The sequence below is a fragment of the Argopecten irradians genome, chromosome 16 (genome assembly GCF_041381155.1).
Source record: "Argopecten irradians isolate NY chromosome 16, Ai_NY, whole genome shotgun sequence".
NCBI lineage: Eukaryota > Metazoa > Mollusca > Bivalvia > Pectinida > Pectinidae > Argopecten > Argopecten irradians.
Window position 1 is genome coordinate 31186187 of NC_091149.1, and position 27245 is coordinate 31213431.

The following is a 27245-nucleotide window of genomic DNA, read 5'->3' on the forward strand; positions in this document are numbered from 1 at the left end:
TAAAATAATTTATGCCTTACATTTTTTATATATTAACATAAATATCTATTGAGACATACCTGATGACGGAGTTACCTTCCCTTGATTTCGTCCTCTGGTCATCAGCCTAAAAACATAATTGTAAAACATCACTTAATGCTAAATATGCACAGAAAATTAATATTGAAGCACAATTATCTTTATTCAGCCTTCACTTTCTGTAAACCATGAACATTTTGTAAACATTTCTTAAAAACATTTCTGAGACACTTGTTTTCACATTTAAATTAGAATTATAATTATACTATAAGCTTAATCAATCACTAGTATATGATATCGTTTCTGAAAGCTTCAATACACAATAATAATAATATTGAAATATTTCAAAACATCTTTTATGTTGTTTTGTTTACATAAGATGTAAGAATGCTAGTTTATCTAAAGTTTAATTTCTTCTTTGCCCATAAAATTTCAATTAACATCAATTAGACTAATATAGAAACAGGTATGCATTACCTTGTATACATCTAATTTGTCGGCTGATTTTAAGATGACAATTCTATAGGCAGAGCTGGTATCTAGAGTGACAGTCTTTGTTAATGTCTCGTCTGTACAGTTAGCTGATACAGAGAAAGTCTGGGCTCCTGTGGTTACCCTCAGATAGTCTGACTCCTAGAGTTATAAAGAAGCATCAGTAGAGCAACATGGAAATACAGTGATGAAATGATGAAGAACTATCAACATACTATATATGACTTGTCTGATACACTTCAATATCCTTACAGCCTAAATACCATAAACGGTTAAACTACACATATTTAATAGGCAATAAGAAATCATGAAAAAAAATTGTTGTAAGAAGTTTCAACTACAAGTAAAATAGTCTAGTAAGAGCATTATACTCGTAAATAGTGAAAGTAAATCATGACAATGTCGTTAAGCTTGTTTACAGTATTTGTTTTAACGAAGTCAATAGTGAAAAACAAAGGACTCAATATTTGTATCCAAATATGAATTAAAATTAAAAACAAAACTAACATTCAGCTCTTAGAAGATATCGTAATGTTGTATGTTCACTGAAGGTAAGTACCCATTCAACTAATCAACTGTCTGCATGACACTTACCTGAGTAAATGAGTGCTCCCCTGAGAGACGCTGTGTTGATGTGACACTTACCTGAGTAAATGAGAGCTCCCCTGAGAGACATTCTGTTGCAATGACTTACCTGAGTAAATGAGAGCTCCCCTGAGAGACGCTGTGTTGATGTGACACTTACCTGAGTAAATGAGAGCTCCCCTGAGAGATGTTGTGTTGCCATGACTTACCTGAGTAAATGAGAGCTCCCCTGAGAGACATTGTGTTGCAATGACTTACCTGAGTAAATGAGAGCTCCCCTGAGAGACGCTGTGTTGATGTGACACTTACCTGAGTAAATGAGAGCTCCCCTGAGAGATGTTGTGTTGCCATGACTTAACTGAGTAAATGAGAGCTCCCCTGAGAGACAGTGTTGCCATGACTTAACTGAGTAAATGAGAGCTCCCCTGAGAGACAGTGTTGCCATGACTTACCTGAGTAAATGAGAGATCCCCTGAGAGATGCTGTGTTGCCATGACACTTACCTGAGTAAATGAGAGCTCCCCTGAGAGACATTGTGTTGCAATGACTTACCTGAGTAAATGAGAGCTCCCCTGAGAGATGCTGTGTTGCAATGACTTACCTGAGTAAATGAGAGCTCCCCTGAGAGACGCTGTGTTGATGTGACACTTACCTGAGTAAATGAGAGCTCCCCTGAGAGATGTTGTGTTGCCATGACTTAACTGAGTAAATGAGAGCTCCCCTGAGAGACAGTGTTGCCATGACTTAACTGAGTAAATGAGAGCTCCACTGAGTAAATGAGAGCTCCCCTGAGAGACAGTGTTGCCATGACTTACCTGAGTAAATGAGAGATCCCCTGAGAGATGCTGTGTTGCCATGACACTTACCTGAGTAAATGAGAGCTCCCCTGAGAGACATTGTGTTGCAATGACTTACCTGAGTAAATGAGAGCTCCCCTGAAAGACGCTGTGTTGATGTGACACTTACCTGAGTAAATGAGAGATCCCCTGAGAGATGCTGTGTTGCCATGACACTTACCTGAGTAAATGAGAGCTCCCCTGAGAGACATTATGTTGCAATGACTTACCTGAGTAAATGAGAGCTCCCCTGAGAGATGCTGTGTTGCAATGACTTACCTGAGTAAATGATAGTTCCCCTGAGAGACGCTGTGTTGCCATGACTTAACTGAGTAAATGATAGTTCCCCTGAGAGACGCTGTGTTGCCATGACTTAACTGAGTAAATGAGAGTTCCCCTGAGAGACAGTGTTGCCATGACTTACCTGAGTAAATGAGAGCTCCCCTGAGAGATGCTGTGTTGCCATGACACTTACCTGAGTAAATGAGAGATCCCCTGAGAGACGCCGTGTTGCCATGACACTTACCTGAGTAAATGAGAGCTCCCCTGAGAGATGCTGTGTTGCCATGACACTTACCTGAGTAAATGAGAGATCCCCTGAGAGAGGCCATGTTGCCATGACACTTACCTGAGTAAATGAGAGCTCCCCTGAGAGACGCCATGTTGCCATGACACTTACCTGAGTAAATGAGAGATCCCCTGAGTAGATGGGTGAGGACACAGACACAGAACAGGGGAATGTGTTGATGAAGGTCACACCACTCTCTGTCATAGATAATGGCACTTCTTTTTGTACCTAAAATATCAAGTCATGTAAATATTACAATCCTATGTCCTGAAAATATAACATATTATTTCTACATGAGAGAAATAAAGCATCATACACATAAAGGGCTGCAGTTAGATGTCTCAACATGTTACCACAAGCACTCCATCTCTGGGTCACAAGATCGAGTCTCACTTCAATGTGCACCTGACCTGTCCTTAAATGACCCCAGCTGTTAATGGGATGCTACACAAATCAAATCCTACACCATCTTAACCTGACCTGTCCTTAAATGACCCCAGCGGTTAATGGGATGCTACACAAACTAAACTCTACACCATCTTAACCTGACCTGTCCTTAAATGACCCCAGCTGTTAATGGGACGCTACACAAACTAAACTCTACACCATCTTAACCTGACCTGTCCTTAAATGACCCCAGCTGTTAATGGGACGCTACACAAACCAAATCCTACACCATCTTAACCTGACCTGTCCTTAAATGACCCCAGCTGTTAATGGGACGCTACACAAACTAAACTCTACACCATCTTAACCTGACCTGTCCTTAAATGACCCCAGCTGTTAATGGGACGCTACACAAACCAAATCCTACACCATCTTAACCTGACCTGTCCTTAAATGACCCCAGCTGTTAATGGGACGCTACACAAACTAAACTCTACACCATCTTAACCTGACCTGTCCTTAAATGACCCCAGCTGTTAATGGGACGCTACACAAACTAAACTCTACACCATCTTAACCTGACCTGTCCTTAAATGACCCCAGCTGTTAATGGGACGCTACACAAACTAAACTCTACACCATCTTAACCTGACCTGTCCTTAAATGACCCCAGCTGTTAATGGGATACTACACAAATCAAATCCTACACATTTCCATAATGATGATCACTACCACTTAGATAAGTCAATACTAGTACAACACTTATATATCAACAGTCTGGACATACTAGAAATGTTTTTTATCACACAATAATGATAGTCAAATCAAACAAGATACCATGATGATGATCACTACCACTTAGATAAGTCAATACTAGTACAACACTTATATATCAACAGTCTGGACATACTAGAAATGTTTTTTATCACACAATAATGATAGTCAAATCAAACAAGATACCATGATGATGATCACTACCACTTAGATAAGTCAATACTAGTACAACACTTATATATCAACAGTCTGGACATACTAGAAATGTTTTTTATCACACAATAATGATAGTCAAATCAAACAAGATACCATGATGATGATCACTACCACTTAGATAAGTCAATACTAGTACAACACTTATATATCAACAGTCTGGACATACTAGAAATGTTTTTTATCACACAATAATGATAGTCAAATCAAACAAGATACCATGATGATGATCACTACCACTTAGATAAGTCCAAACTAGTACAACATTATATCTGGACATATGAGAAATGTTTCTTTATCACACAATGATAATAATCAAATCAAACAAGACACAGACAGAACAAACAAAATTATTGTAAGTACGGGTTTGTAATGATATATTTCTACCAATGGGTTACTGAGGACTATTTAGATTTAGATCTTACCAACAATACAAAGCAATTTGAAATACAGACTTGATGCGGAAATATGCAAGGTTTCCTCCACCTCAGATGAAACACTACAGCTGTGTATAAAAAACTTTGTATTAACTTACATCTAACTTCATCTGTACAAGTGCTGCCACCACGAAGGCTACACCTGTCAGGAACATCCCAGAAACCATTCTCTGTAATGGCCTGAATAAAAAAAATAAGCATAAAGTCAGGAACATTCCTGATATCATTCTCTAATATAAAATTAGACATAATTACAAGTCTAAGATGAGTAAGTTCTGTAATGGCCTCAAATATAGTGCCTTAATACTTAGTTAATCGAGGGCTGATACTGTAAGACTTTTAATTAGCGACTAAATAAATTATTATCAATGCAAAGCCATGAGAAGTAGGTTGAATTTGAAAATTATTATACAACCAATCGGAATCAATCTAGAGAGGTGGGAGATGACCAATGAGAGACATTGTAGGTGTTAACTGCTATTTTATTTTTCTTTTGGTAAAAATAATGCAAAAACAACAGACGTATGAGGAGCTAAGTTCAGCAGGCTCCTTAGGTTGTCATGCTGTATTATCATGAGAGTCCTTTTAATTTTCATGCAATTTCTTCTTTGCCCCATATTTACTACTTCAATGAATAAGGATCCAGCGTTATCTGGAAAACACCTGTTGATATTATTTCCTTGACTCATAGACTAAAAGGTATTCATGTACTAATATGTACTAATACATGTACTTACCTTCTCAGGATACCACACTTGTCACACAGTGGATAAATCAATAAACTACAGCTATATTATACTTACCTTCTCAGGATACCACATTTGTCACACAGTGGATAAATCAATAAACTACAGCTATATTATACTTACCTTCTCAGGATACCACACTTGTCACACAGTGGATAAACCACTTGTTCAAACAGTGGAATCAGGATAATGATGAGGAGAGGGTTCAAAGCCTGTTCATAAGAAAGCGGGATTTTAAAATTATTATTTAAGCATTGATGTCAATATTTTTTTTTGCTTTTTTTTTTTTTTTTTAGTATGAAAGACAAATAATGTCATTGATGTCACGAATTTTAATTTCTTCAGAGTACGAGGAAAAAGTTGTTTGCAAACTGTGTTGTCACAAAAGTTTGCAAACAATTCTTTTTCAGAACTCGATGAAATTAAAAAATAGTGACATCAATGCTTATAATTCATTTTATAGACTATAGCTGTATTTGATTAGATAAAATATGTTTTAATGTACAATTCCATTGGGTTTTCAAGGGATTATTTTTCCGAATCAATACACAACATCAATGTTTCTATTGTGACGTCACGATAACATCAGGTTTTCACAGTATTAAGCAAAAAATGAAAGCCAAATTTAATAAGAAAACAAACTAAGAAAAATTCATTATAATTATGATATGATAGATAGCTTTGCTTTAATTCTGATGTGACTGCTGGAGTTTATTCACTTATACTGTATAGCCGGTTATTTTCGTGTGGATGATATTCTGCAGGACATCGCTAGGATCGTGAAAATTTGAACAAGAACAAATATACTTTTTACTGTAAATTTGGATATTTCCCATGTAAATATTTTTGATACATCAGTTTTAAATCCTAACATAATTTAATATGTAAATCAGGAATTAGAATGAAGATGCAGTGACTATATTGTCTAACAGAAACATTATGAACGTTCAAAGTGTTTTACAGTAAGAGATAAATTATAGATACACTCACCATAACTTGGTCCGGTTTGATCCTTCCGAGCACACCCTGAAAAACACATTTTGGTTGTATACCTCTTTTCAACTTCAGTGTTTTTTGGGTTTTTTTTTTTCTCAAGCTAACACCCACCTTGTAGTTCTAAACACTTAGTCATCTGACAAGCAAGTAAATCCTTTTTAATAGTAACTTTCATAATGTCTATAAAAAACTTTAAAATTACTGATTTTCAAGAGCTATGGCTACCTTGTCTTACAACTATAATGATTTAAATTATTAATGTTGTCCTTGAAACACTTAAAACAATGTGTAGACAACTGATATTGCTTTAAATGAAATTAGAATTTCATACTAATTCTGAACATTAAATGACAGCTATTTGTAAGAATAGTATCAAGGCCAATGTTTTATAACACAGTATCATAGTCCTGCTTGATTACATACATCTACACTGTATAAGGATTATTGCCACAAAGTTTTGTTGAAATCTCTTCAGTAGTTAAGGAAGAGTTGGTCGATCATTGTACATACAGAAGGACAAACAAACAACCTGAATCGTTGCATACAGATTGAGTGACACTAGTAGTTTATACACAAGTTAATTTGTGTTGACATTTGGTCATATAGAACACAAGGATGTACTCATATCATATATATATATACAGAGTTTTAAAATACAATGTTAATCTTACCACATCACCATCCATCTGGGCAGCTTGAAGAGTCCAGCGTGATCCCTGGTAATAAATTATGTTCACCTTTATAGACATCTGGTAATTAACCAATCTGATTAAAACACAAATCCATACCCCCATTCCGTTTCAGTGTAGAATTTGCATTTTAATCAGATTGGCAACTGATATAACTAAGTTATTGTGTCGGCACTAATTTTTTCAGATCTGAAGTGAATCCAATTTTCAATTTGATTTACCAGACATATATGAACAAATGGCTTTTTTCTTAGGACATTTCAGTTCTTCACTTGGTGATATAACAAGGGAGGTAATCAATGAAACTTTAGTAGATTAATCCAAGGACCATCTTAATTATGTTTCATTGATAGGTAGTTCTAAGATTGATCATTCTACATTGTAGAAATTAAACCTTCATTTAACTGTTGGTCTGACAATACCATTAATTAACATATTTACCTGTTGGACAAAACAATGTCATAATTAGAATACTTACCTGCTGATCAGATAGCGCCCAGAACAAAGGTAGAGGTAGAAATAAGGTCAGCACCTTTAGTAGTGACTTAACTTCATCTATAAAATCAGGCTGAAAATCAAAATAAAAATTTACAGCACATGGTGAACAAGCATTCTTTATAGGGCTGCTGGTATAAAAAGGTTTTTCATTATAGCCCTACTCCCTGTGGGATGAGAGTTAGAAATCTATATTTCACATACAAGAAGCAGATAACAGCTTATGCCTACATTCATTTTTTTCCTAGACTGGCTTATCTCCATCTCCTAAACCTGGTATGAAATGGTCCTGGCTGTTAAAGGGACATTAAACAACTTGAACACCAACTCATGTTCCCTTTGACCAAGGGAGATAACTTTTTTCCTCCAGGGGAGTTAACTTTTGTTTTTGCAATACAGATATCATTACCAATGATATGATATGTATCCTTTAGATCCTTACCTCAAATTTTTCCTCAGCATAGTCGAGCCAGTGTTGCATCTTTACATTAGTTCCTCGATTTTTTACTTTACCCACAATGCCTGCCTGTAAATTGAAAGATAGGACATTAGCGGAGTCTCCCGTACAAGTATACAAACAATACCACAGTTTATTCATTAATTCATAAAGAATATTAAAACATAATTTTACAGTTAAAAATTTGGAAAGAAAATTAGATGATACCTTTATACAGTTGTACACTCTTCCAACCAGATTACCAGCAGGGGGTGTAATTTTGTACTGGCTTTTCCCAGCAATAAAAATAACTGAAAAACAAAATGAAAATACATATCTAAAACTGTATTTTTAACAAAAAATCCAATTTTCACATTCTTCAATCTGTTCTCCTTTAACAGTTTTTAATTTATTCATGTATTTTATTTATATTACATCTTTTTCTCATTTTTTACCGGTCTTTCCCATACTGAAATAACATACAGAAAAGCATATTAATATCTTTTATTTTCTTTACATTACATTTCTTTTCTCATTTTTTACCATTATTTTTTTGTACATGTTTTTTTATTCTTCAATTATCTACATTCTCTCTACTGATTAAAATACACATCAACAGAACAATTATTGTCGAAAGCTATTGATAACTTTAATACAATTTATGTTACATATGATTTATATTAAACTGGAAATTAAAGATTCTTGTATCTTGTAGAACTAAATAACACACGTCAGTCAAACACTTTTTCGTATGCCGAATATAAACTTAATTACTGGAACTATTAAATTTCCGAAACAATGAAGTAGAATTCTAACTGAGTTTTAAACCAAAGCATTTTCTCGCTTACTTTCTATAATGTCCCTAACATGTCCCCGTACTTACTTGTAGCTATGAACATGAGTATTGCAGGCACCCCGAAGGCTAGTGGATAGCACTCACCCCCAAAACATTTGACATCAGCTGAAAAAATTGTAGTAAGCTTGTCAATTATAATAATGTAATAATATTAAGAGGAACATCACTTATCAGTAGCTAGTCAGAGAATCAGGAATACAGACTTAATTAAATGTCATTTTTAAGGATTCATCGCAAATTTGTGGTTTTAAATTTTAATGAATAAATGCAAAAAAGAAGAGAATTCATTACACAATAATTATTTTTTCTTTGTTTTCATACTAAATAAAACTTTGTCTATAATAGAGAAAAAATCCCAGAATGGCTCGAAAACCCGACGTTATTGTGACATCACTATAGAAATTTTGACATTTCATTTTAATTTGGAAGAATAATTCTTATGAATATCAATAGAATTATCAAGTAGTTCAAAAAAGTTAAGTGAATGTACACATTGACGTCACTATTTTCAAATTTCATCATGTTATGAAATAAATTTTGCAAATTTTTGTGAGAATTAATCTGATACATTCCACTGATGGTTGATAACATACTGCGGAGGTTAAGTGAGCTAGAAATCCACCCCCTAAGTGAACTACAAGGTCTCACCTCTAAGTAACGGAGTAATGACAATTGATAACATACTGCGGAGGTTAAGTGAGTTAGAAATCCACCCCCAAGTGAACTACAAGGTCTCACCTCTAAGTAACAGAGTAATGACAATGAGGTTAAGTGAGTTAGAAGGTCCACCCCCTAAGTGAACTACAAGGTCTCACCTCTAAGTAACAGAGTAATGACAATTGATAACATACTGCAGAGGTTAAGTGAGTTAGAAATCCACCCCCTAAGTGAACTACAAGGTCTCACCTCTAAGTAACAGAGTAATGACAATTGATAACATACTGCCGAGGTTGAGTGAGCTAGAAATCCATCCCCTAAGTGAACTATAAAGTCTCACCTCTAAGTAACGGAGTAATGACAATTGATAACATACTGCCGAGGTTGAGTGAGCTAGAAATCCACCCCCTAGTGAACTACAAGGTCTCACCTCTAAGTAACGGAGTAATGACAATTGATAACATACTGCCGAGGTTGAGTGAGCTAGAAATCCACCCCCTAGTAAACTATAAGGTCTCACCTCTAAGTAACGGAGTAATGACAATTGATAACATACTGCGGAGGTTAAGTGAGCTAGAAATCCACCCCCTAAGTGAACTATAAGGTCTAACCTTTAAGTAACGGAGTAATGACAATTGATAACATACTGCCGAGGTTAAGTGAGCTAGAAATCCACCCCCAAGTGAACTACAAGGTCTCACCTCTAAGTAACGGAGTAATGAAGATTGATAACATTTGTTTGTTTGTTTGATTAATTAACGTCCTATTTACAGCCAGGGTCATGTAAAGACAGCCTCCCATGTATGCGATGTGTTGCGTGTATGTGTGTTAGGTGCGTGTTTTGGGAGACTGCGGTATATTCGTGTTGTGTCTTCTTGTATTGTGGAACACTTGCCCTTTTTATAGTGCTATATCACTGAAGCATGCCACCGAAGACACCAATCAACACACCCCACCCGGTCACATTATACTGACAACGGGCGAACCAGTCGTCCCATTCCCTGTATGCTGAGCGCTAAGCTGGAGCAGAAACTACCACTATTATAGACTTTGGTGTGTCTCAGCCAGGGGACAGAACCAAGAGCCTTCCTCACAATGGCGAACGCTCAACTCAAGGCCAAAAGTGAGGCGGTGCCAAGGGAGGCATTAGGAAAGATAAAGTCAGTTAGGAAGAAGAGAAAAGATAAGATCTTAAATTGAGTCACCTTTTACAACATACTGCGGAGGTTAAGTGAGCTAGAAATTCCTACCCCGCCCTCCCCTTAGTGAACTACAAGGTCTCACCTCTAAGAAACGGAGTAATGATGATTGATACCATACCGTAGAGGTGAAGTGAGCTAGAGATTCCTACCCCCACCCACACATCCCCCACACACCCACAGTGAACTACAAGGTCTCACCTCTAAGTAATGGTGTAATGATGATTGATAACATGCTGCCGAGGTTTATCATAAAGTAGAAAGCCGAGAAAAATGTCATCCTCTCTTTTTCCTGCAAATGAATAAGTTGTATCATATGAAAGTATACATTCCTGAAAAATAACAATAATAAATTACACTAATTTAATAAATATTTGATACAGTTAGAAATTCATAAGTTTTCATAAAGCATGTATATTCTTTAAAATTGCTTATACACTTGCTCAAAAGCCTATATCAAAAGTAAAACTTTTGAATTAAGACCAGAAAGTCTCCCTGTGTAATGACTATTTGTTTAATTGCAAACACAAAACTTATTACATACAAACTTCCACAAAGAAACTCTTTACCTGGTCGGGTCTGAATTGGTCTGCCCCAAACGCTGACACACATGGCTTAATTCCTCCTGTCCCAAGGCCAATCAGAATCAGTCCTATCATTGGACCAATCCTAGATAAGTATACAAAATATGTAAATTAGATTAAATCAGTGGTCCCATCCTAGATAGGTATACAAAATATGTAAATTAGATTAAATCAATGATCCAATCCCAGATAGGTATACAAAATATGTAAATTAGATTAAATCACTGGTCCCATCCTAGATAGGTATACAAAATATGTAAATTAAATTAAATCAGCGGTCCCATCCTAGATAGGTATACAAAATATGTAAATTAGATAAAATCAATGATCCAATCCTAGATAGGTATACAAAATATGTAAATTAGATTTAATCACTGGTCCAATCCTAGATAAGTATACAAAATATGTAAATTAGATTTAATCAATGGTCCAATCCCAGATAAGTATAAAAAATATTGAAATTAGATTAATTAAATCAATGGTCCAATCCCAGATGAGAATACAAAATATTGAAATATAACACAAATCATTTTACCAATCTTGGATATGGCTACAAAATATGTTATTTAAATTTGAATAACTGGATCATTCTTGCATTACACTATTATCACAATTAAATGTGAGTGCAAATGTATGTAGATTTTTGTATGGCTGTGATTTTTGTCGACCCCAATGAGAGACGAGTCCTTGACTCAACGGGTCATCATATGGCTAGATATTTTCGATGGTAAAAAAATCTTTCGATTTTTACTTTCATCAGGAAAATTAAATATTAGCAAAATTGAAATTCCTTGATAATTGCCTATGAGATTACATATGATCTATGTATCATTTAATTATTTTTTCGTGGGTGAAATTTTCCTGATCCTACCAATGTCTCAGTATGTTTGGATACCTACCATTCAGGTGGCGGCAGGGCTGTCAGTGCCATGACTACATTTCCAATGGCATAAATCACAGACACATACAGAATTGTCCTGGAAAATGAAATACAATTATATTATATAATTATTATATATCTAATGGTAAAAAGTCAAATGATTGGTAATCGGTTGGAAAGAGCAACCAATCATCTCCTGGAGTCGGATTGATATGATCAGTTTACTACAATATCATACGTTGAATAGTATACTGTGGTTATAGTTTTGGACTGGAAATCCGCAATGGCCTCTATAGGGGCAACAAAATGTCTGATTACATCGAACATAATAGTGTTTGGAGACTAGCTGAGCCTTAGCCAAAGTATATGACCAATTTTCATTGAAATCAGGCAATTGTTAAATTCTGACATCTTTAGAGGCCATTGCTGCCATTGAAGATTTCAACTACAAAACTATCACCATGGTATATAATTTCCCAAAAACCCTTCTTTATCAATTTTCCTTTGAAATCAGACGACCTGTTGTCTATTTTGAATCCATAAGGGGTCATGGTGATCATCTTGACTTTCTTAAGAAAAATGAAAACCCCTATTCCTGATTTACATAATACCATGTGCAGTTCAAAATGATTGGCCTTTTGATTTTTCAGGAAATCCCCATAAATAAATTATGAAAAAGACAGAAGGACAGACAGACAGACCTGATGTTTACTATGGCAATCCATTATAGTCCCTAATTATAATTTCTTGATTCAAGCAAGGAAAGTATCAGCTAATCATGGCACCAAAACCTACTTGAGTCGGCCCAAGAAACCGTCGGCTATAATGGCCCCAATCAGCGGACTGAAGTAGCACAGCATCACAAACATGTGGAATATGGCTGTAGCGTGGTCGTCTGTAAACTTGAGCCATCTCGACAGGTACAGCACAAGGATGGCTGTAGGGGTAGAATACACAACACATTGTTTACTTACAAGTAACAGACCACAGTCAAACCTGCCTATAACGACAACTGAAGGGGAGACAGAACAAGAGGCCCAAAGGGCCTTAACGGTCATCTGACTACCTTGACAATAGTAAAATTAATTGTATATGGTGTCACTTTGTCAGGATAATTTTCAATTTCTTTCAACAAATTTTATTTCAAACAAGAGGCCCAAGGGCCTTAACACATAGGAAATTAATTAGATATAGTTTCATGGTTGTCATCTTCGATTTGGGATCAACTAGAGATGTAACAATACTTTGTTGGGACCATGTCAGGATCATTTCATGCAAGTTTCAGCCAGATAGCACAGGTAGAACTTGAGAAGAAGTTAAAAATGTGTTTTCAAGATGGCAGCTGTGGCAGCCATCTTGGATTTCGGATCGACCTGAAAAATAACAACACTTTGTCTGGACCATGTCAGGATCATTTCATGCAAATTTCAGCCAAATAGCACAGGTAGAACTTGAGAAGAAGTTAAAAATGTGTTTTCAAGATGGCGGCTGTGGTGGCCATCTTGGATTTCGAATCGACCTGACAAATAACAACACTTTGTTGGGACCATGTCAGGATCATTTCATGCAAGTTTCAGCCAAATCGCACCGGTAGAACTTGAGAAGAAGTTCAAAATGTGTTTTCAAGATGGCGGCCATCTTGGATTTCAGGATCATTTTATGCAAGTTTCAGCCAAATCGCACCGGTAGAACTTGAAAAGAAGTTCAAAATGTGTCTTCAAGATGGCGGCTTTGGCGGCCATCTTGGATTTCGGATCGACCCGAAAAATAACAACACTTTGTCGGGACCATGTCAGGATCATTTCATGTAAGTTTCAGCAAAATTGCACTGGTAGAACTTGAGAAGAAGTTCAAAATGTGAAAAGTTAACGCACGGCAGACGGCGCACGGCGCACGATGACGGACGAAACATGAAGACTATAGGTTATCCTGTCCCTTCGGGTCAGATGACCTAAAATTGGTCACTATAGACAGGTACAGCACAAGGATAGCTGCAGAGGTAGAATACACAACTCATTGTTTACTATAAGTAACAGACCACAGTCAAACCTGTCTATAACGACCACTGTATGGGAGACAGAACAAGAGGCCCAAAGGGCCTTAACGGTCCTCTGACTATCTTGGCAATAGTAAAATTAATTATATATGGTGTCATTTTGTCAGGACCATGTCAGGACCATGTCAGGATCAGTTTCAAATTTTTTTTCTGTGGCAGCCATCTTGGATTTCTTGCAAGTTTCAGCGAAATCGCACCGGTAGAACTTGAGAAGAAGTACAAAAAGTGTTTTCAAGATGGCGGCCATCTTGGATTTCCGATTGACCCGAAAAATAACAACACTTTGTCGGGACCATGTCAGGATTATTTCATGCAAGTTTCAGCCAAATCACATCTGTAGAACTTGAGAAGAAGTTCAAAATGTGTTTTCAAGATGGCAACTGTGGCGGCCATCTTGGATTTCGGATCAACCCGAAAAATAACAACACTTTGTCGGGACCATGACAGGATCATTTTATGCAAGTTTCAGCGAAATCGCACCGGTAGAACTTGAGAAGAAGTTCAAAATGTGTTTTCAAGATGGCGGCTGTGGCGGCCATCTTGGATTTCGGATTGACCTGAAAAATAACAACACTTTGTCAGGACCATGTCAGGATCATTTCATGTAAGTTTCAGCAAAATTGACGACTATAGGTCATCCTGTCCCTTCTGGTCAGATGACCTAAAAATGGTCACTATAGACAGGTACAGCACAAGGATAGCTGCAGAGGTAGAATACACAACTCATTGTTTACTACAAGTAACAGACCACAGTCAAACCTGTCTATAACGACCACTGTATGGGAGACAGAACAAGAGGCCCAAAGGGCCTTAACGGTCCTCTGACTATCTTGGCAATAGTAAAACGGGACCATGTCAGGATTATTTCATGCAAGTTTCAGCCAAATCACATCTGTAGAACTTGAGAAGAAGTTCAAAATGTGTTTTCAAGATGGCAACTGTAGCGGCCATCTTGGATTTCGGATCAACCCGAAAAATAACAGCACTTTGTCGGGACCATGACAGGATCATTTTATGCAAGTTTCAGCCAAATCGCACCGGTAGAACTTGAGAAGAAGTTCAAAATGTGTTTTCAAGATGGCGGCTGTGGCGGCATCTTGGATTTCGGATCGACCCGAAAAATAACAACACTTTGTCAGGACCATGTCAGGATCATTTCATGTAAGTTTCAGCAAAATTGACGACTATAGGTCATCCTGTCCCTTCTGGTCAGATGACCTAAAAATGGTCACTATAGACAGGTACAGCACAAGGATAGCTGCAGAGGTAGAATACACAACTCATTGTTTACTACAAGTAACAGACCACAGTCAAACCTGTCTATAACGACCACTGTATGGGAGACAGAACAAGAGGCCCAAAGGGCCTTAACGGTCCTCTGACTATCTTGGCAATAGTAAAATTAATTATATATGGTGTCATTTTGTCAGGACCATGTCAGGATCAGTTTCAATTTTTTTCAACAAATTTTATTTCAAAAAAGAGGATCAAGGGCCTTAACATAAAGGAAATTAATTAGATATAGTGTCATGGTAGCCATCTTCGATTTGAGATCAACCAGAGATGTAACAATACTTTGTCGGGACCATGTCAGGATCATTTCATGCAAGTTTCAGCCAAATCGCACCGGTAGAACTTGAGAAGAAGTACAAAAAGTGTTTTCAAGATGGCGGCCATCTTGGATTTCGGATTGACCCGAAAAATAACAACACTTTGTCGGGACCATGTCAGGATCATTTCAAGCAAGTTTCAGCCAGATAGCACAGGTTGAACTTGAGAAGAAGTTAAAAATGTGTTTTCAAGATGGCGGCTGTGGCAGCCATCTTGGATTTCGGATCGACCTGACAAATAACAACACTTTGTCGGGACCATGTCAGGATCATTTCTTGCAAGTTTCAGCGAAATCGCACCGGTAAAACTTGAGAAGAAGTACAAAAAGTGTTTTCAAGATGGCGGCCATCTTGGATTTCGGATTGACCCGAAAAATAACAACACTTTGTCGGGACCATGTCAGGATCATTTCATGCAAGTTTCAGCCAGATAGCACAGGTAGAACTTGAGAAGAAGTTAAAAATGTGTTTTCAAGATGGCGGCTGTGGCAGCCATCTTGGATTTCAGGATCATTTCATGCAAGTTTCAGCCAAATCGCACCGGTAGAACTTGAGAAGAAGTACAAAAAGTGTTTTCAAGATGGCGGCCATCTTGGATTTCTGATTGACCCGAAAAATAACAACACTTTGTTGGGACCATGTCAGGATTATTTCATGCAAGTTTCAGCCAAATCACACCTGTAGAACTTGAGAAGAAGTTCAAAATGTGTTTTCAAGATGGCAACTGTGGCGGCCATCTTGGATTTCGGATCAACCCGAAAAATAACAACACTTTGTCGGGACCATGACAGGATCATTTTATGCAAGTTTCAGCGAAATCGCACCGGTAGAACTTGAGAAGAAGTTCAAAATGTGTTTTCAAGATGGCGGCTGTGGCGGCCATCTTGGATTTCGGATCGACCCGAAAAATAACAACACTTTGTCAGGACCATGTCAGGATCATTTCATGTAAGTTTCAGCAAAATTGACGACTATAGGTCATCCTGTCCCTTCTGGTCAGATGACCTAAAAATGGTCACTATAGACAGGTACAGCACAAGGATAGCTGCAGAGGTAGAATACACAACTCATTGTTTACTACAAGTAACAGACCACAGTCAAACCTGTCTATAACGACCACTGTATGGGAGACAGAACAAGAGGCAATTATATATGGTGTCATTTTGTCAGGACCATGTCAGGATCAGTTTCAATTTTTTTCAACAAATTTTATTTCAAACAAGAGATCCCAGAGGGATCTTGGCGCCCACCAAAGAATGATCTACGTCTGACAATAGAAAGAGGGATCTTTTCTCTGCTTTCAAACTTTTACTACATATGAAATTTGAGAAAGATCTTTTCAGTACTTTCTGAGATATATAGCACTAACAAACTTCAATTATCAAAATCCAAGATGGCTACCTGCAGTTGGCCATCTTGTTGACCGATCGGTCCCAAAATGCAATATGCAGGTCCTAGGAGAAGCTACATATAAAATTTGAGACCGATCACTTCAGTACTTTCTAAGCGTTAACAAACTTCAATTATCAAAATTCAAAATGGTGGCCTGTCGGCCATCTTGTTGACCTATCGGTCCCAAAATGTGACATGCATAACTAGGGACCTAAGGGAACCTGCACATGAAATTTGAGACATATCCCTTCAGTACTTTCTGAGAAATAGCGGTAACAAACTTTACCTATCAAAATCCAAGATGGCGGCCTTGCGGCCATCTTGTTGACCGATCCGTCCCAAAATGCAATATGCACAATTAGGGCCCTAGGGAAACCTACATGTGAAATTTGAGAGAGATCCCTTCAGTACTTTCTGAGAAATAGCAGTAACAAACTTTACCTATCAAAATCAAAGATGGCGGCCTTGCGGCCATCTTGTTGACCGATCCGTCCCAAAATGCAATATGCACAACTAGGGCCCTAGGGAAACCTACATGTGAAATTTGAGAGAGATCCCTTCAGTACTTTCTGAGAAATAGCAGTAACAATCTTTAAATATCAAAATCCAAGATGGCGGCCTGGCGGCCATCTTGTTGACCGTTCGGTCCCAAAATGCAATATGCACAACTAGGGCCCTAGGGAAACCTACATGTGAAATTTGAGATAGATCCCTTCAGTACTTTCTGATAAATAGCGGTAACAAACTTTACCTACCAAAATCCAAGATGGCGGCCTGGCGGCCATCTTGTTAACCGATCCGTCCCAAAATGCAATATGCACAACTAGGGCCCTAGGGGAACCTACATGTGAAATTTGAGAGAGATCCCTTCAGTACTTTCCGAGAAATAGCGGTAACAAACTTTAACTATCAAAATCCAAGATGGCGGCCTGGCGGCCATCTTGTTATCCGATCAGTCCTAAAATGCAATATGCACAACTAGGGCCCTAGGGGAACCTACATATGAAATTTGAGAAAGATCCCTTCAGCCCTTTCTGAGAAATAGCGGTAACAAGAAATGTTAACGGACGGAAGGACGGAAGGACGGACGGACGGAAGGACGGACGGAAGGACGGACGGACGGAAGGACGGACGACGGACCACGGACAAAAAGCGATTTGAATAGCCCACAATCTGATGATGGTGGGCTAAAAAGAGGACCAAGGGCCTTAACATAAAGGAAATTAATTAGATATAGTGTCATGGTAGCCATCTTCGATTTGGGATCAACCAGACATGTACCAATACTTTGTCGGGACTATGTCAGGATCATTTCATGCAAGTTTCAGCCAAATCGCACCGGTAGAACTTGAGAAGAAGTACAAAAAGTGTTTTCAAGATGGCAGCCATCTTGGATTTCGGATTGACCCGAAAAATAACAACACTTTGTCGGGACCATGTCAGGATTATTTCATGCAAGTTTCAGCCAAATCACACCTGTAGAACTTGAGAAGAAGTTCAAAATGTGTTTTCAAGTTGGCGGCTGTGGCGGCCATCTTGGATTTCAGATTGACCCGAAAAATAGTAAGACTTTGTCAGGACCATGTCTGGATTATTTCATGCAGGTTTCAGCCAAATCGAACTGGTAGAACTTGAGAAGAAGTTCAAAATAAGGAAAGTTAACGCACAGCGGACGGCGGACAAAAACAAGACGACTATAGGTCAGACGACCTTATAATAATCGTACCAATGTGAATGAAATTCAGAATCTTAGTCTCACTCCAATATATAGAGGACGTCATTGCATCAGATGTTATATGTTCTAAATATGGGATGTTGTCAGATCCGCTATAAAAACAAAGTAAGACTATACCGATCTGTATTTTTTAATATCGGATGATTTATACAATAATCTGAGTAATAATTACTATAATGATGAGAAATAATTACTATAACGATGAGTAATAATTACTATAACGATGAGTAATAATTACTATAACGATGAGTAATAATTACTATAACAATCTGTATTTTTAACATCGGATGATTTATACAATAATCTGAGTAATAACGACTGTTACCTCTCATCCCATAGTAAGAAAATCTCTCGCAGAATTCATTGCCCAAGATGAAAAATATACTGAGAGGGTACCGTCTTCGTCTTGTGAAAATATTCTGAAATCATATATAAATATATACTTTGTATTTTAGAAATCTCATACTATATAGATGGTTATATTCAGATAGTTGATATTTTTCACAGTTTTACAGAACATTTTGATGATTGCAAAATTTTGATCTGCAAAATGCTGATAGTTGATTGTACCATATTTTATCTTGAAAGCCAGATCATGAACATCTATCATAAAGTTTGTAAATAACTTGCTTTATGATAATACATGGATCATGCAGCTATTAAATTGATGTACAAATTGTATAACTTGTTTCTGCATTTAAATGAAGAAGGTAAACTTAGTGCAGCATATGACATAAAATAAAATTATTAATGACAGCTAATTCGACAACGTTGAACGGTTTTCATACATCATCATTATCACATCAGCTGTGGTTCACACAATTTTACACTACAGATGTGACATGTTCATTCCTATGTAATAGGACACTAATTACTATATATATATCTACTGAATCTTATAAGACATGCAATATCTTATCACATTGTAGGCGTATCATATTGTAGCAGTGTTCACATTATCCTCGCCCACCATACTTAGCCCAGATGGTTCACATAATTTTATATAACATATATATATACACCTACGATACACTCACAAACTTCTGTTAATTTTAAAGGACTTTGGAAATAAAATGACAGAAATATTGTTGTCTTTCCTTGAGAGCCTGCTGATAAATTTGACTCTTTTCTCTTTATAAAAACTGTTATTATATGGCTGTGTGTTTTGCTCGCTCCTGATTGGCTGAAACTACACTTTCCCCCCATGATACAATACAATATCCACCAGAAAATTCCGAACTATGCTTTGTGACATCATCCCAGGTTGTTACAAGATTCCAAAACCCCCAGGTCGTACCCAAATATAGAAATCTTGCATTGTGACGTAATGTAAAATGATGTCTAAATACACTTTACAGGATGATTTAAGATTCCAATGCACCCAGGTTGTACCCAAATATAGCTTAAAGGAAATTTCCTTGACATCAAAAATATATTGTGACGTCATCATTCAGCGAGATGTGACGGAAAGCAGCAGGTTTACCGGAATCAATGTGACCCTGCCAATATCTGTGTGTACATTTTTACCAGATGTTTCAAATAACAAGTAAAATGTATTACGTGCTGTTTTCTCTATTTTATTGATATAATCAGCCTTCATTTTTCTCTTCAAAATTATTCAACAGGACTACTCTCAACACCGGGGAGAGGGGTCCCCCAATATCATGAAGGAGAGATACATGTACAATATGTACATGTAGCCAAGGGTTTGCATCATGTAAATTCCATATAATAAAACAGATATCAACCTGTTTTCAGGTGGATACTGTGATTTATCAACCCTTGACAGTGATAAAACCCTCAGCATTCAGCCTTGGGTGAAATCACTTCCTCGAGTTGATAAATCACCCTATCGACCTGAAAACAGGTTGATATTTGTATAATATTTTAATGTAAGAGAGAAGAAAATGTAGTGGCCAGACCGGCGTTCCAACCCGGGACCTCCGAATTCTAGCTTAATACTCTACCAATATTAGCAGTAAATGGCCATCAATGATATCAACCCAGTTCAAACCCATTACAATAAGACTCGACCATTCTTTCCTGACCCTGTCCAAATTTCAAATAGGCTAGGCAGGTAGAAAAAGTTTTTCTCTCATACCTACACATGTAATACTGGCTGGTCTAGGGCAATACACTCATGTCGCCTGAGGCTGTATTGCATGGTTACCCATGTAATAAAGCCTCGTGACGTCACAGTGTCAACAAAATTACTAATTTCTCAGTACAATTTTAATATTTTTTTCAGAAACTGCTGGATTTACTTTAAAAGATACAAACAACAGAATTTGCTCTGAAAATATCATGCAATTATCATGTATGGAGAATTTTTTTTCGAATTCATTTCAAACTGGCGGAAAATCATAGTAGCAAAATTGCAATAAAACATTGAGGTATGAGAGAAAAATACTCTTTCATTAGTTGATATGAAGGATAGGGATATTCTACCCTCAGGATCACAAAATGTTGTAAAACCTCGGCAAGTCTCAGGTTTTACAACATTTTGTGACCCTCGAGTAGGATATCCCTATATATCCTTCAAATCCACATTATAAGAGTCTTATATTATTATTCAACCCAAAATTAGACTATCGTTTCAAGGTAAAGCCAGTGTTGTCCAGCACACCATGAATCATAATGATATCAAAAATATCTTCATTTCATTATGTGGGTTTATATGTGTTTCAGTTCATAAAGAAAAACTATACAAAACATGTACATGTTAAACAAACATACAGTATGTGAATAATTTTGAGCAGGCAATTGCAAGATACTGACCTTCACCCGTCCCCAGGCCTTTCCACTGATTTTCTGAGAGTCCAGCAAGCCGTCATCTGGTGACACAAGATTAAATATCATCATAGTGACATTCAGAGTTTGTTTGTTTTAGCTTTAAAATGGTCCATTGACAGCTAAAGTGTCTTTAGGGTCTAACTATTATCATTTGAAATGCATACAGAAACAAAAATGGTTAAAACTACACACAAAAAATATATCAAATGTAAATCATTGAAATAAAAGCCTATACAATGTTCTGCAGACTTAAATTGTATTAAAGATACTGGCAATGATTATGAAACAATCCGGTATCCAAGCATTAAGTAGAGCTGATTTGTTTTCTCTTTTTTTCTTAGAGGTAATTTTTTCTTTTTACTCCAAATCGTTTCCTGAGACATTTCCTAAATATAAATGTTGATATTGCCTAATGCTCATCATTTGATTTATTCATGGATACATTTGTATATCAATTTAATACAAAAGGATAATGATTCCCTAAAAACAAATTCAACCACTTACCATATCCAGATTTGTAATATAAGGATAGAAGAATGCACAACAATAAAAACATAGCAATAAAAACGTTTTCATTAAAATATCAAGATACATAATTACAGTAAAATCTGCCTTAGCTATCACCTCTGTATAATGACCACCTACTTTATAAGACCACTTTCTTTGGGTCCCATAATGGTCAATTTGACCAAAATTTAACCTCTGTATAAAAACTACTAGGCTGTAAAGTCCCCTGTCTCTTTAAACAGGTTTTACTATTAATACATTGTACTTACGATATGGACAATGTCAGCTATATATTCAACTCTAAGGACACAAGCTAGATATGGGAGCTTTTTTTTACATCAAACACAAGATACAATTGAGCTAGATATGGACACATGTGAGCTAGATATAGGATTACATCACGTAATCATCATATGATATAAATCAGAGAGTACTTGTAATCCTGATATTTTGTAAGCTAGATGTTTAAATCCCAATATACATATATTACGGATTTTTTTCATAATTGAGAAGGACATGTAAAAAATAAGCCTAAATATTCATATCAATTGAGGATATCTTTAAATAAGTGGGTCCCACTTTTAAAACAAACCAATAACACCATGACTATAGATATATATATATTTCATATTTTTCCGAACTCTCATGAGAACAGGTCATGACTTTTCCGTAGACTCCGTTCGGAAACAGTTGTATATAACTTCTATGGCAACAAGTTTAAAATTATGTTTACAACCATTGAGTTTTGACAACTGCTGTACCAAATGAAAGCTACTAATAAACCATTAAAGATCTAGTCTTGGTATAGCTTAAATTTTAACAAAATCTACAAATGCTATCAATATCTGGGGTTGATTGATTATATAACTTATCTTTTTGTAGCTATAGTTACATATATATATATGGAGACTTTAAAAGTGCATATGTAATGTGAGCTAAATATATCTGTGATTACTTATAAATCCCCTGATAATTATCTAAATAGGAATCAGACAGTAATTACAATCCCATTTATAGGTAATTGTCACGTGAGCCAGATATGGGGGTACACGTACATCCTACAGATATGATGACTAGATATTAGATTACCCGGTAGCTACAATCATATGGACAGAGAAGTGCTTTGTCAATAAAGTTTGATATTGGTGTAATGTAATGTTAAAAGGTATTAAGATTTTCTCTCCTAACACATTGTATAATATTAATGTGTTTACCATACATTCACATCTGGATATATAATGACACTTTAGATGAAACCATAAAAGTGTGTTAAGAATTTTAATTGAGTAGTGACACTTTATTGAAGGTGTTAGTCTGAGAGTGTATTGTTAAAACTTTTACAGGTAATACAGCATTTGAATTAACAAAATTGATCGACTTAGCTCAGTATGTTCATTTTAATTCTATTCCATGCATGATGTGAGTAATAAAACATACAAAGTATAGTTTAAATTTCAAATGCTTTATATCTATCATCATATGACAACATCAAAGCCAATCTAAAGGCTTTCAGCTGAAAAACTGAAATAGAATTGGTAAGTAAACCCAATAATGGAAAATCACTATTAACTATGATAGTCACCTCCAAATGAGATTTTAAAGTTATTATCACTAGTTATTGTATATCAAATGTTATACAAATTAAAAAAAAAGAAATAACAGACAGGAAAAACAATATCCAGTAAAATTAAAGGGAATTTAAGCTATATTTATGCAAGATATGAAATCTGAAACTATCAAAGTCTAAGATTATCTACTTTTAGTATACATGTACTTGGATGATGATGAAACTTGGATGTTGATACTTCTACAATATATTATTTTAGCTAGCTAGACTAAATATTAAGCCTTTGGCACTCAGAAAGCAAAAATTGGCAAAAAAACATTGAAGTTTAATGATTACCTGTTAAAGACCACAAAATATGACAATATATGAAATTTAAGAATACTAACTTTTTAAGTTTCAAGGCAAATTTGAATAATGTTATCATATATTAAATAAAGCAGAGGACTAAAGCTTAAATGAAACACTAAAAATTAAATATAGATACAGTAAAACCCCTATAACTCAAACAGCAAAAGGTGATATCAATAGTTTGAGGAATACAGGGAAATGCAGGTTCGAGTTAGAGGGGTTATACTGTAAGGCTAGTGAAAAATAGCAAATGAACTTATTTGCAAAATTTTACATAATAGCATAGGCAAAAAAGCCATGTTAAAATGCTAGCTATATATGCATGTAAGTAAAAGCAGGAGAATGGTTAGGGATGTGAGGCAGGTCAAAAGTCACTGATAGGGAGGGGAACACAACACCAAGCTACCCATAGTTATCTAGGGTAATAACATGTAAGAAGCACTGTCCATATTCGTGTTAAAGAAAGGGAGTAAATCATCATCCAGAAACGTAACATAGGTAAGGTCAATATAAACACAACAAACCCATGGATCTGTGCACACATTTGGTCAACTCATTAACAATGAGGACATATGTACCGGCCGATCACAAACATGCGACGAATACATCACAGAAAAAATCAACAGATAACTATGCATTAAGTTAGAACTATAACACAATACAATACAATTCTGATCTACAAAAGTTTAACTAAGCTAGTCCTACAGAGGTCAAACTCATCTGTCAACATTGTATAGAGGTCAACAACAAACAATATTGTATAAGATGCCAAACTCAACACGAGGTCCACTCATCTGTCAACATTGTATATAGGTCACACTCATCTGTACTATAGGTCACACTCATCTGTCAACATTGTATATAGGTCACACTCATCTGTCAACATTGTATATAGGTCACACCCACTCTGTCAACATTGTATATAGCACACACTCATCTGTCACATTTATATAGGTCACACCATCTTCAACATTGTATATAGGTCACACCATCTGTCAACATTGTATTAGGTCACACTCATCTGTCATCAACATTGTATATAGGTCACACTCATCTTCAACATTGTATAAGGTCACACTCATCTGTCAACATTTTAAATAGGTACACTCATCTGTCAACATTGTATATAGGTCACACTCATCTGTCAACATTGTATATAGGTCACACTCATCTGTCAACATTGTTAATAGGTCACACTATCTGTCAACTATTTAATAGGTCACACTTCATCTGTCAACATTATATATAAGGTCACACTCATCTGTCAACATATAAGGTATATCTGTCAACATTTATAGGTCACACTCATCTGTCAACATTATATATAGGTCACACTTATCTGTCAACATCATATATAGGTCACACTCATCTGTCAACATTGTATATAGGTCACACTCATCTGTCAACATTGTATATAGGTCACACTCATCTGTCAACATTATATATAGGTCACACTCATCTGTCAACATTGTATATAGGTCACACTCATCTGTCAACATTGTATAGAGGTCACACTCATCTGTCAACATTGTATATAGGTCACACTCATCTGAAAAATTTTCAACATTGTATAGAGGTCAAACTCAACTGACAACATCGTATGGAGGTCAAACAACTGACACCATTATAAAGAGATCAAACTCAACTGGTATCATTGAATAAAGGTCAATCTCAACTTGCAGCACCATAAGGTAGTCTTACTCATTATCACAACATTTATTAGGTAAAATTGAAAATTCAACACACAGTGTACATGAAATTAGTTAGGTTAACTCTGTTGTTAACACTTGATACGAGACAAGGATACCATTATCATTGAATCTGTGGATACACTAAAAATAGTAAGAAGTTGTGTTTTTTAACTCTAAACTGGGCACTATCACTCTACTGACAACACCATGCAGATGAAGACCAAGCGTGTTACAACATACAACACCGAGAGGAGTATACACGGGAGCCTTACCTTCCCCTGATAGCTGGGTATAAAGCTCGTCCTCCGAGTCGGACTCTAGTAGGAGTTTCTTACTCATATTGGAGACTTATTCTAGTCTATACCTAGACATTAAACACAGGGAACTCCTACAGAAGAAACGTCCATAACATGTTTATACTGCTTGGGATAAAGTAAGGATTTCAAAACTAAGTAAATCAATGTCCATAAAAGTTATCAACCCTGATCAAGAGTTGGCCGGATACCAGCTACTGTACATGTATTGATGTAGATGTATTTTTAAGGGTTAACAAAAGTGATGTACATCCATGGTCTAGTAGATTGATACATTAAACGTTAAGTTGCTCTGGGTGACATTAGTATTCAGATTCCTTCACCTCAATATGAAGTTCAATACTGGTGAGAAGTGATAATAGATCACATTAAATAAAATGTCTTGGATATTTTTATATTTATATGTACACATACACTGTACATTAAATTATGACACTAGACAAGAATTAGAAAGTATACAAGAATTGTAAGTAATTGAACTCAAGTGGGATTGGACTGGGTTGATCATAGGACGGTGACCAGGTAGCTCAGCTGTAGAGCATTCAGCTAGTGTTCAAATGTCCAATGTTTGAAACCCGGTCTGGGGCTATATTTTCTCCTCACATGTCACAAAATTGGTGCCCAACTAAATAGCCACAGTGGTGGTATAAGGGTCTCGTACATCTTCGAGAGCGGAGACTTTGAAAAAGGAGGGAGGAGTGTAGCTGGATTGGACTGGGTCGATCGGTGACCAGGTAGCTCAGCGTTGAAGCATTTGGCTAGTGTTCGGAGGAGCCGGGTTCGAACCCCGGTCTGGTCATGCCATAGTCATCTTAGTACTCAAAGACTCATTAAGAACATGTAGGACTAGTATGTGATGACTTAATAAACGCTGAACAATAAGCGTATGCTGCACTACAGGTACATGTATATAGCGTGCAACTTGTTATCGATGCACTACTTAGCCCCTTGTGTGCCGGCGAAAATAGCAGACGGCCGAAAATACCGGGAGGCGCTCTAACATTACAGTACATTTTTGATTTTAGTTAATTAACTAAGTTTCCAAATTTAACAAAAGCCTACCTGTAACTGTCGTCCCTGCTGAAGGTTGTCCATCTCCGTCTCCATTTATGTTTGTCTTGGCGTCAGAAGTTGGATCGACAGATCCATACGAAGTTTCCATTTGTCAGCAGCTGATACGTCACTGTAGGTCCTTCATCAAGTAGACCCAGTCTGTGTTATAGTCACTAACTGCTCACTCGACATTAACTCGTGCGCATTAATCAATTGCAGCATGTAGTTGGTATGCTAATTCCTATCAAATGTCACACCAACCTACCGTATGTTCCTATTACTTCAGGACTGTGTAGTGTTGGCAAATTAACTTTCACTTCACGCTCCAGTA

At 36.5% G+C, this 27245-nt stretch overlaps 1 protein-coding gene across 2 annotated transcripts; it reads right to left on the bottom strand.

The window, feature by feature from the left end:
* Nucleotides 1-27245, bottom strand: LOC138310547 (solute carrier family 15 member 2-like). Of its 2 annotated transcripts, XM_069251810.1 has the most exons (19): nucleotides 26924-27245; nucleotides 25820-25935; nucleotides 21420-21475; nucleotides 18967-19060; nucleotides 12644-12785; nucleotides 11868-11945; nucleotides 10954-11053; nucleotides 10586-10676; nucleotides 8556-8633; nucleotides 7901-7983; nucleotides 7679-7762; nucleotides 7220-7309; nucleotides 6724-6768; nucleotides 6047-6082; nucleotides 5180-5268; nucleotides 4409-4490; nucleotides 2611-2727; nucleotides 496-651; nucleotides 1-106 (listed from the first exon to the last, which is right to left on the bottom strand). In XM_069251810.1, the coding sequence occupies exons 2-19, from the start codon at nucleotides 25884-25886 to the stop codon at nucleotides 26-28; spliced, it is 1569 nt and encodes a 522-aa protein (XP_069107911.1). In that variant the 5' UTR covers nucleotides 25887-25935; nucleotides 26924-27245; the 3' UTR covers nucleotides 1-25. The 2 variants fall into 2 exon arrangements, with proteins under 2 accessions (XP_069107911.1, XP_069107910.1); XM_069251809.1 differs by lacking the exon at nucleotides 25820-25935.

What these genes read in the sequence shown, in the direction of transcription:
- LOC138310547 (XM_069251809.1), bottom strand. Translation starts at nt 27,023, where the DNA reads ATGGAAACTTCGTATGGATCTGTCGATCCAACTTCTGACGCCAAGACA. An exon ending in GGTTTCTTGGGCCGACTCAA is followed by an intron (nt 11,946 to 12,643) that starts GTAGGTTTTGGT and finishes TTCATTTTCCAG; the next exon opens with GACAATTCTGTATGTGTCTG. An exon ending in GGGATCTCTCATTTACTCAG is followed by an intron (nt 652 to 2,610) that starts GTAAGTGTCATG and finishes TTATAACTCTAG; the next exon opens with GAGTCAGACTATCTGAGGGT.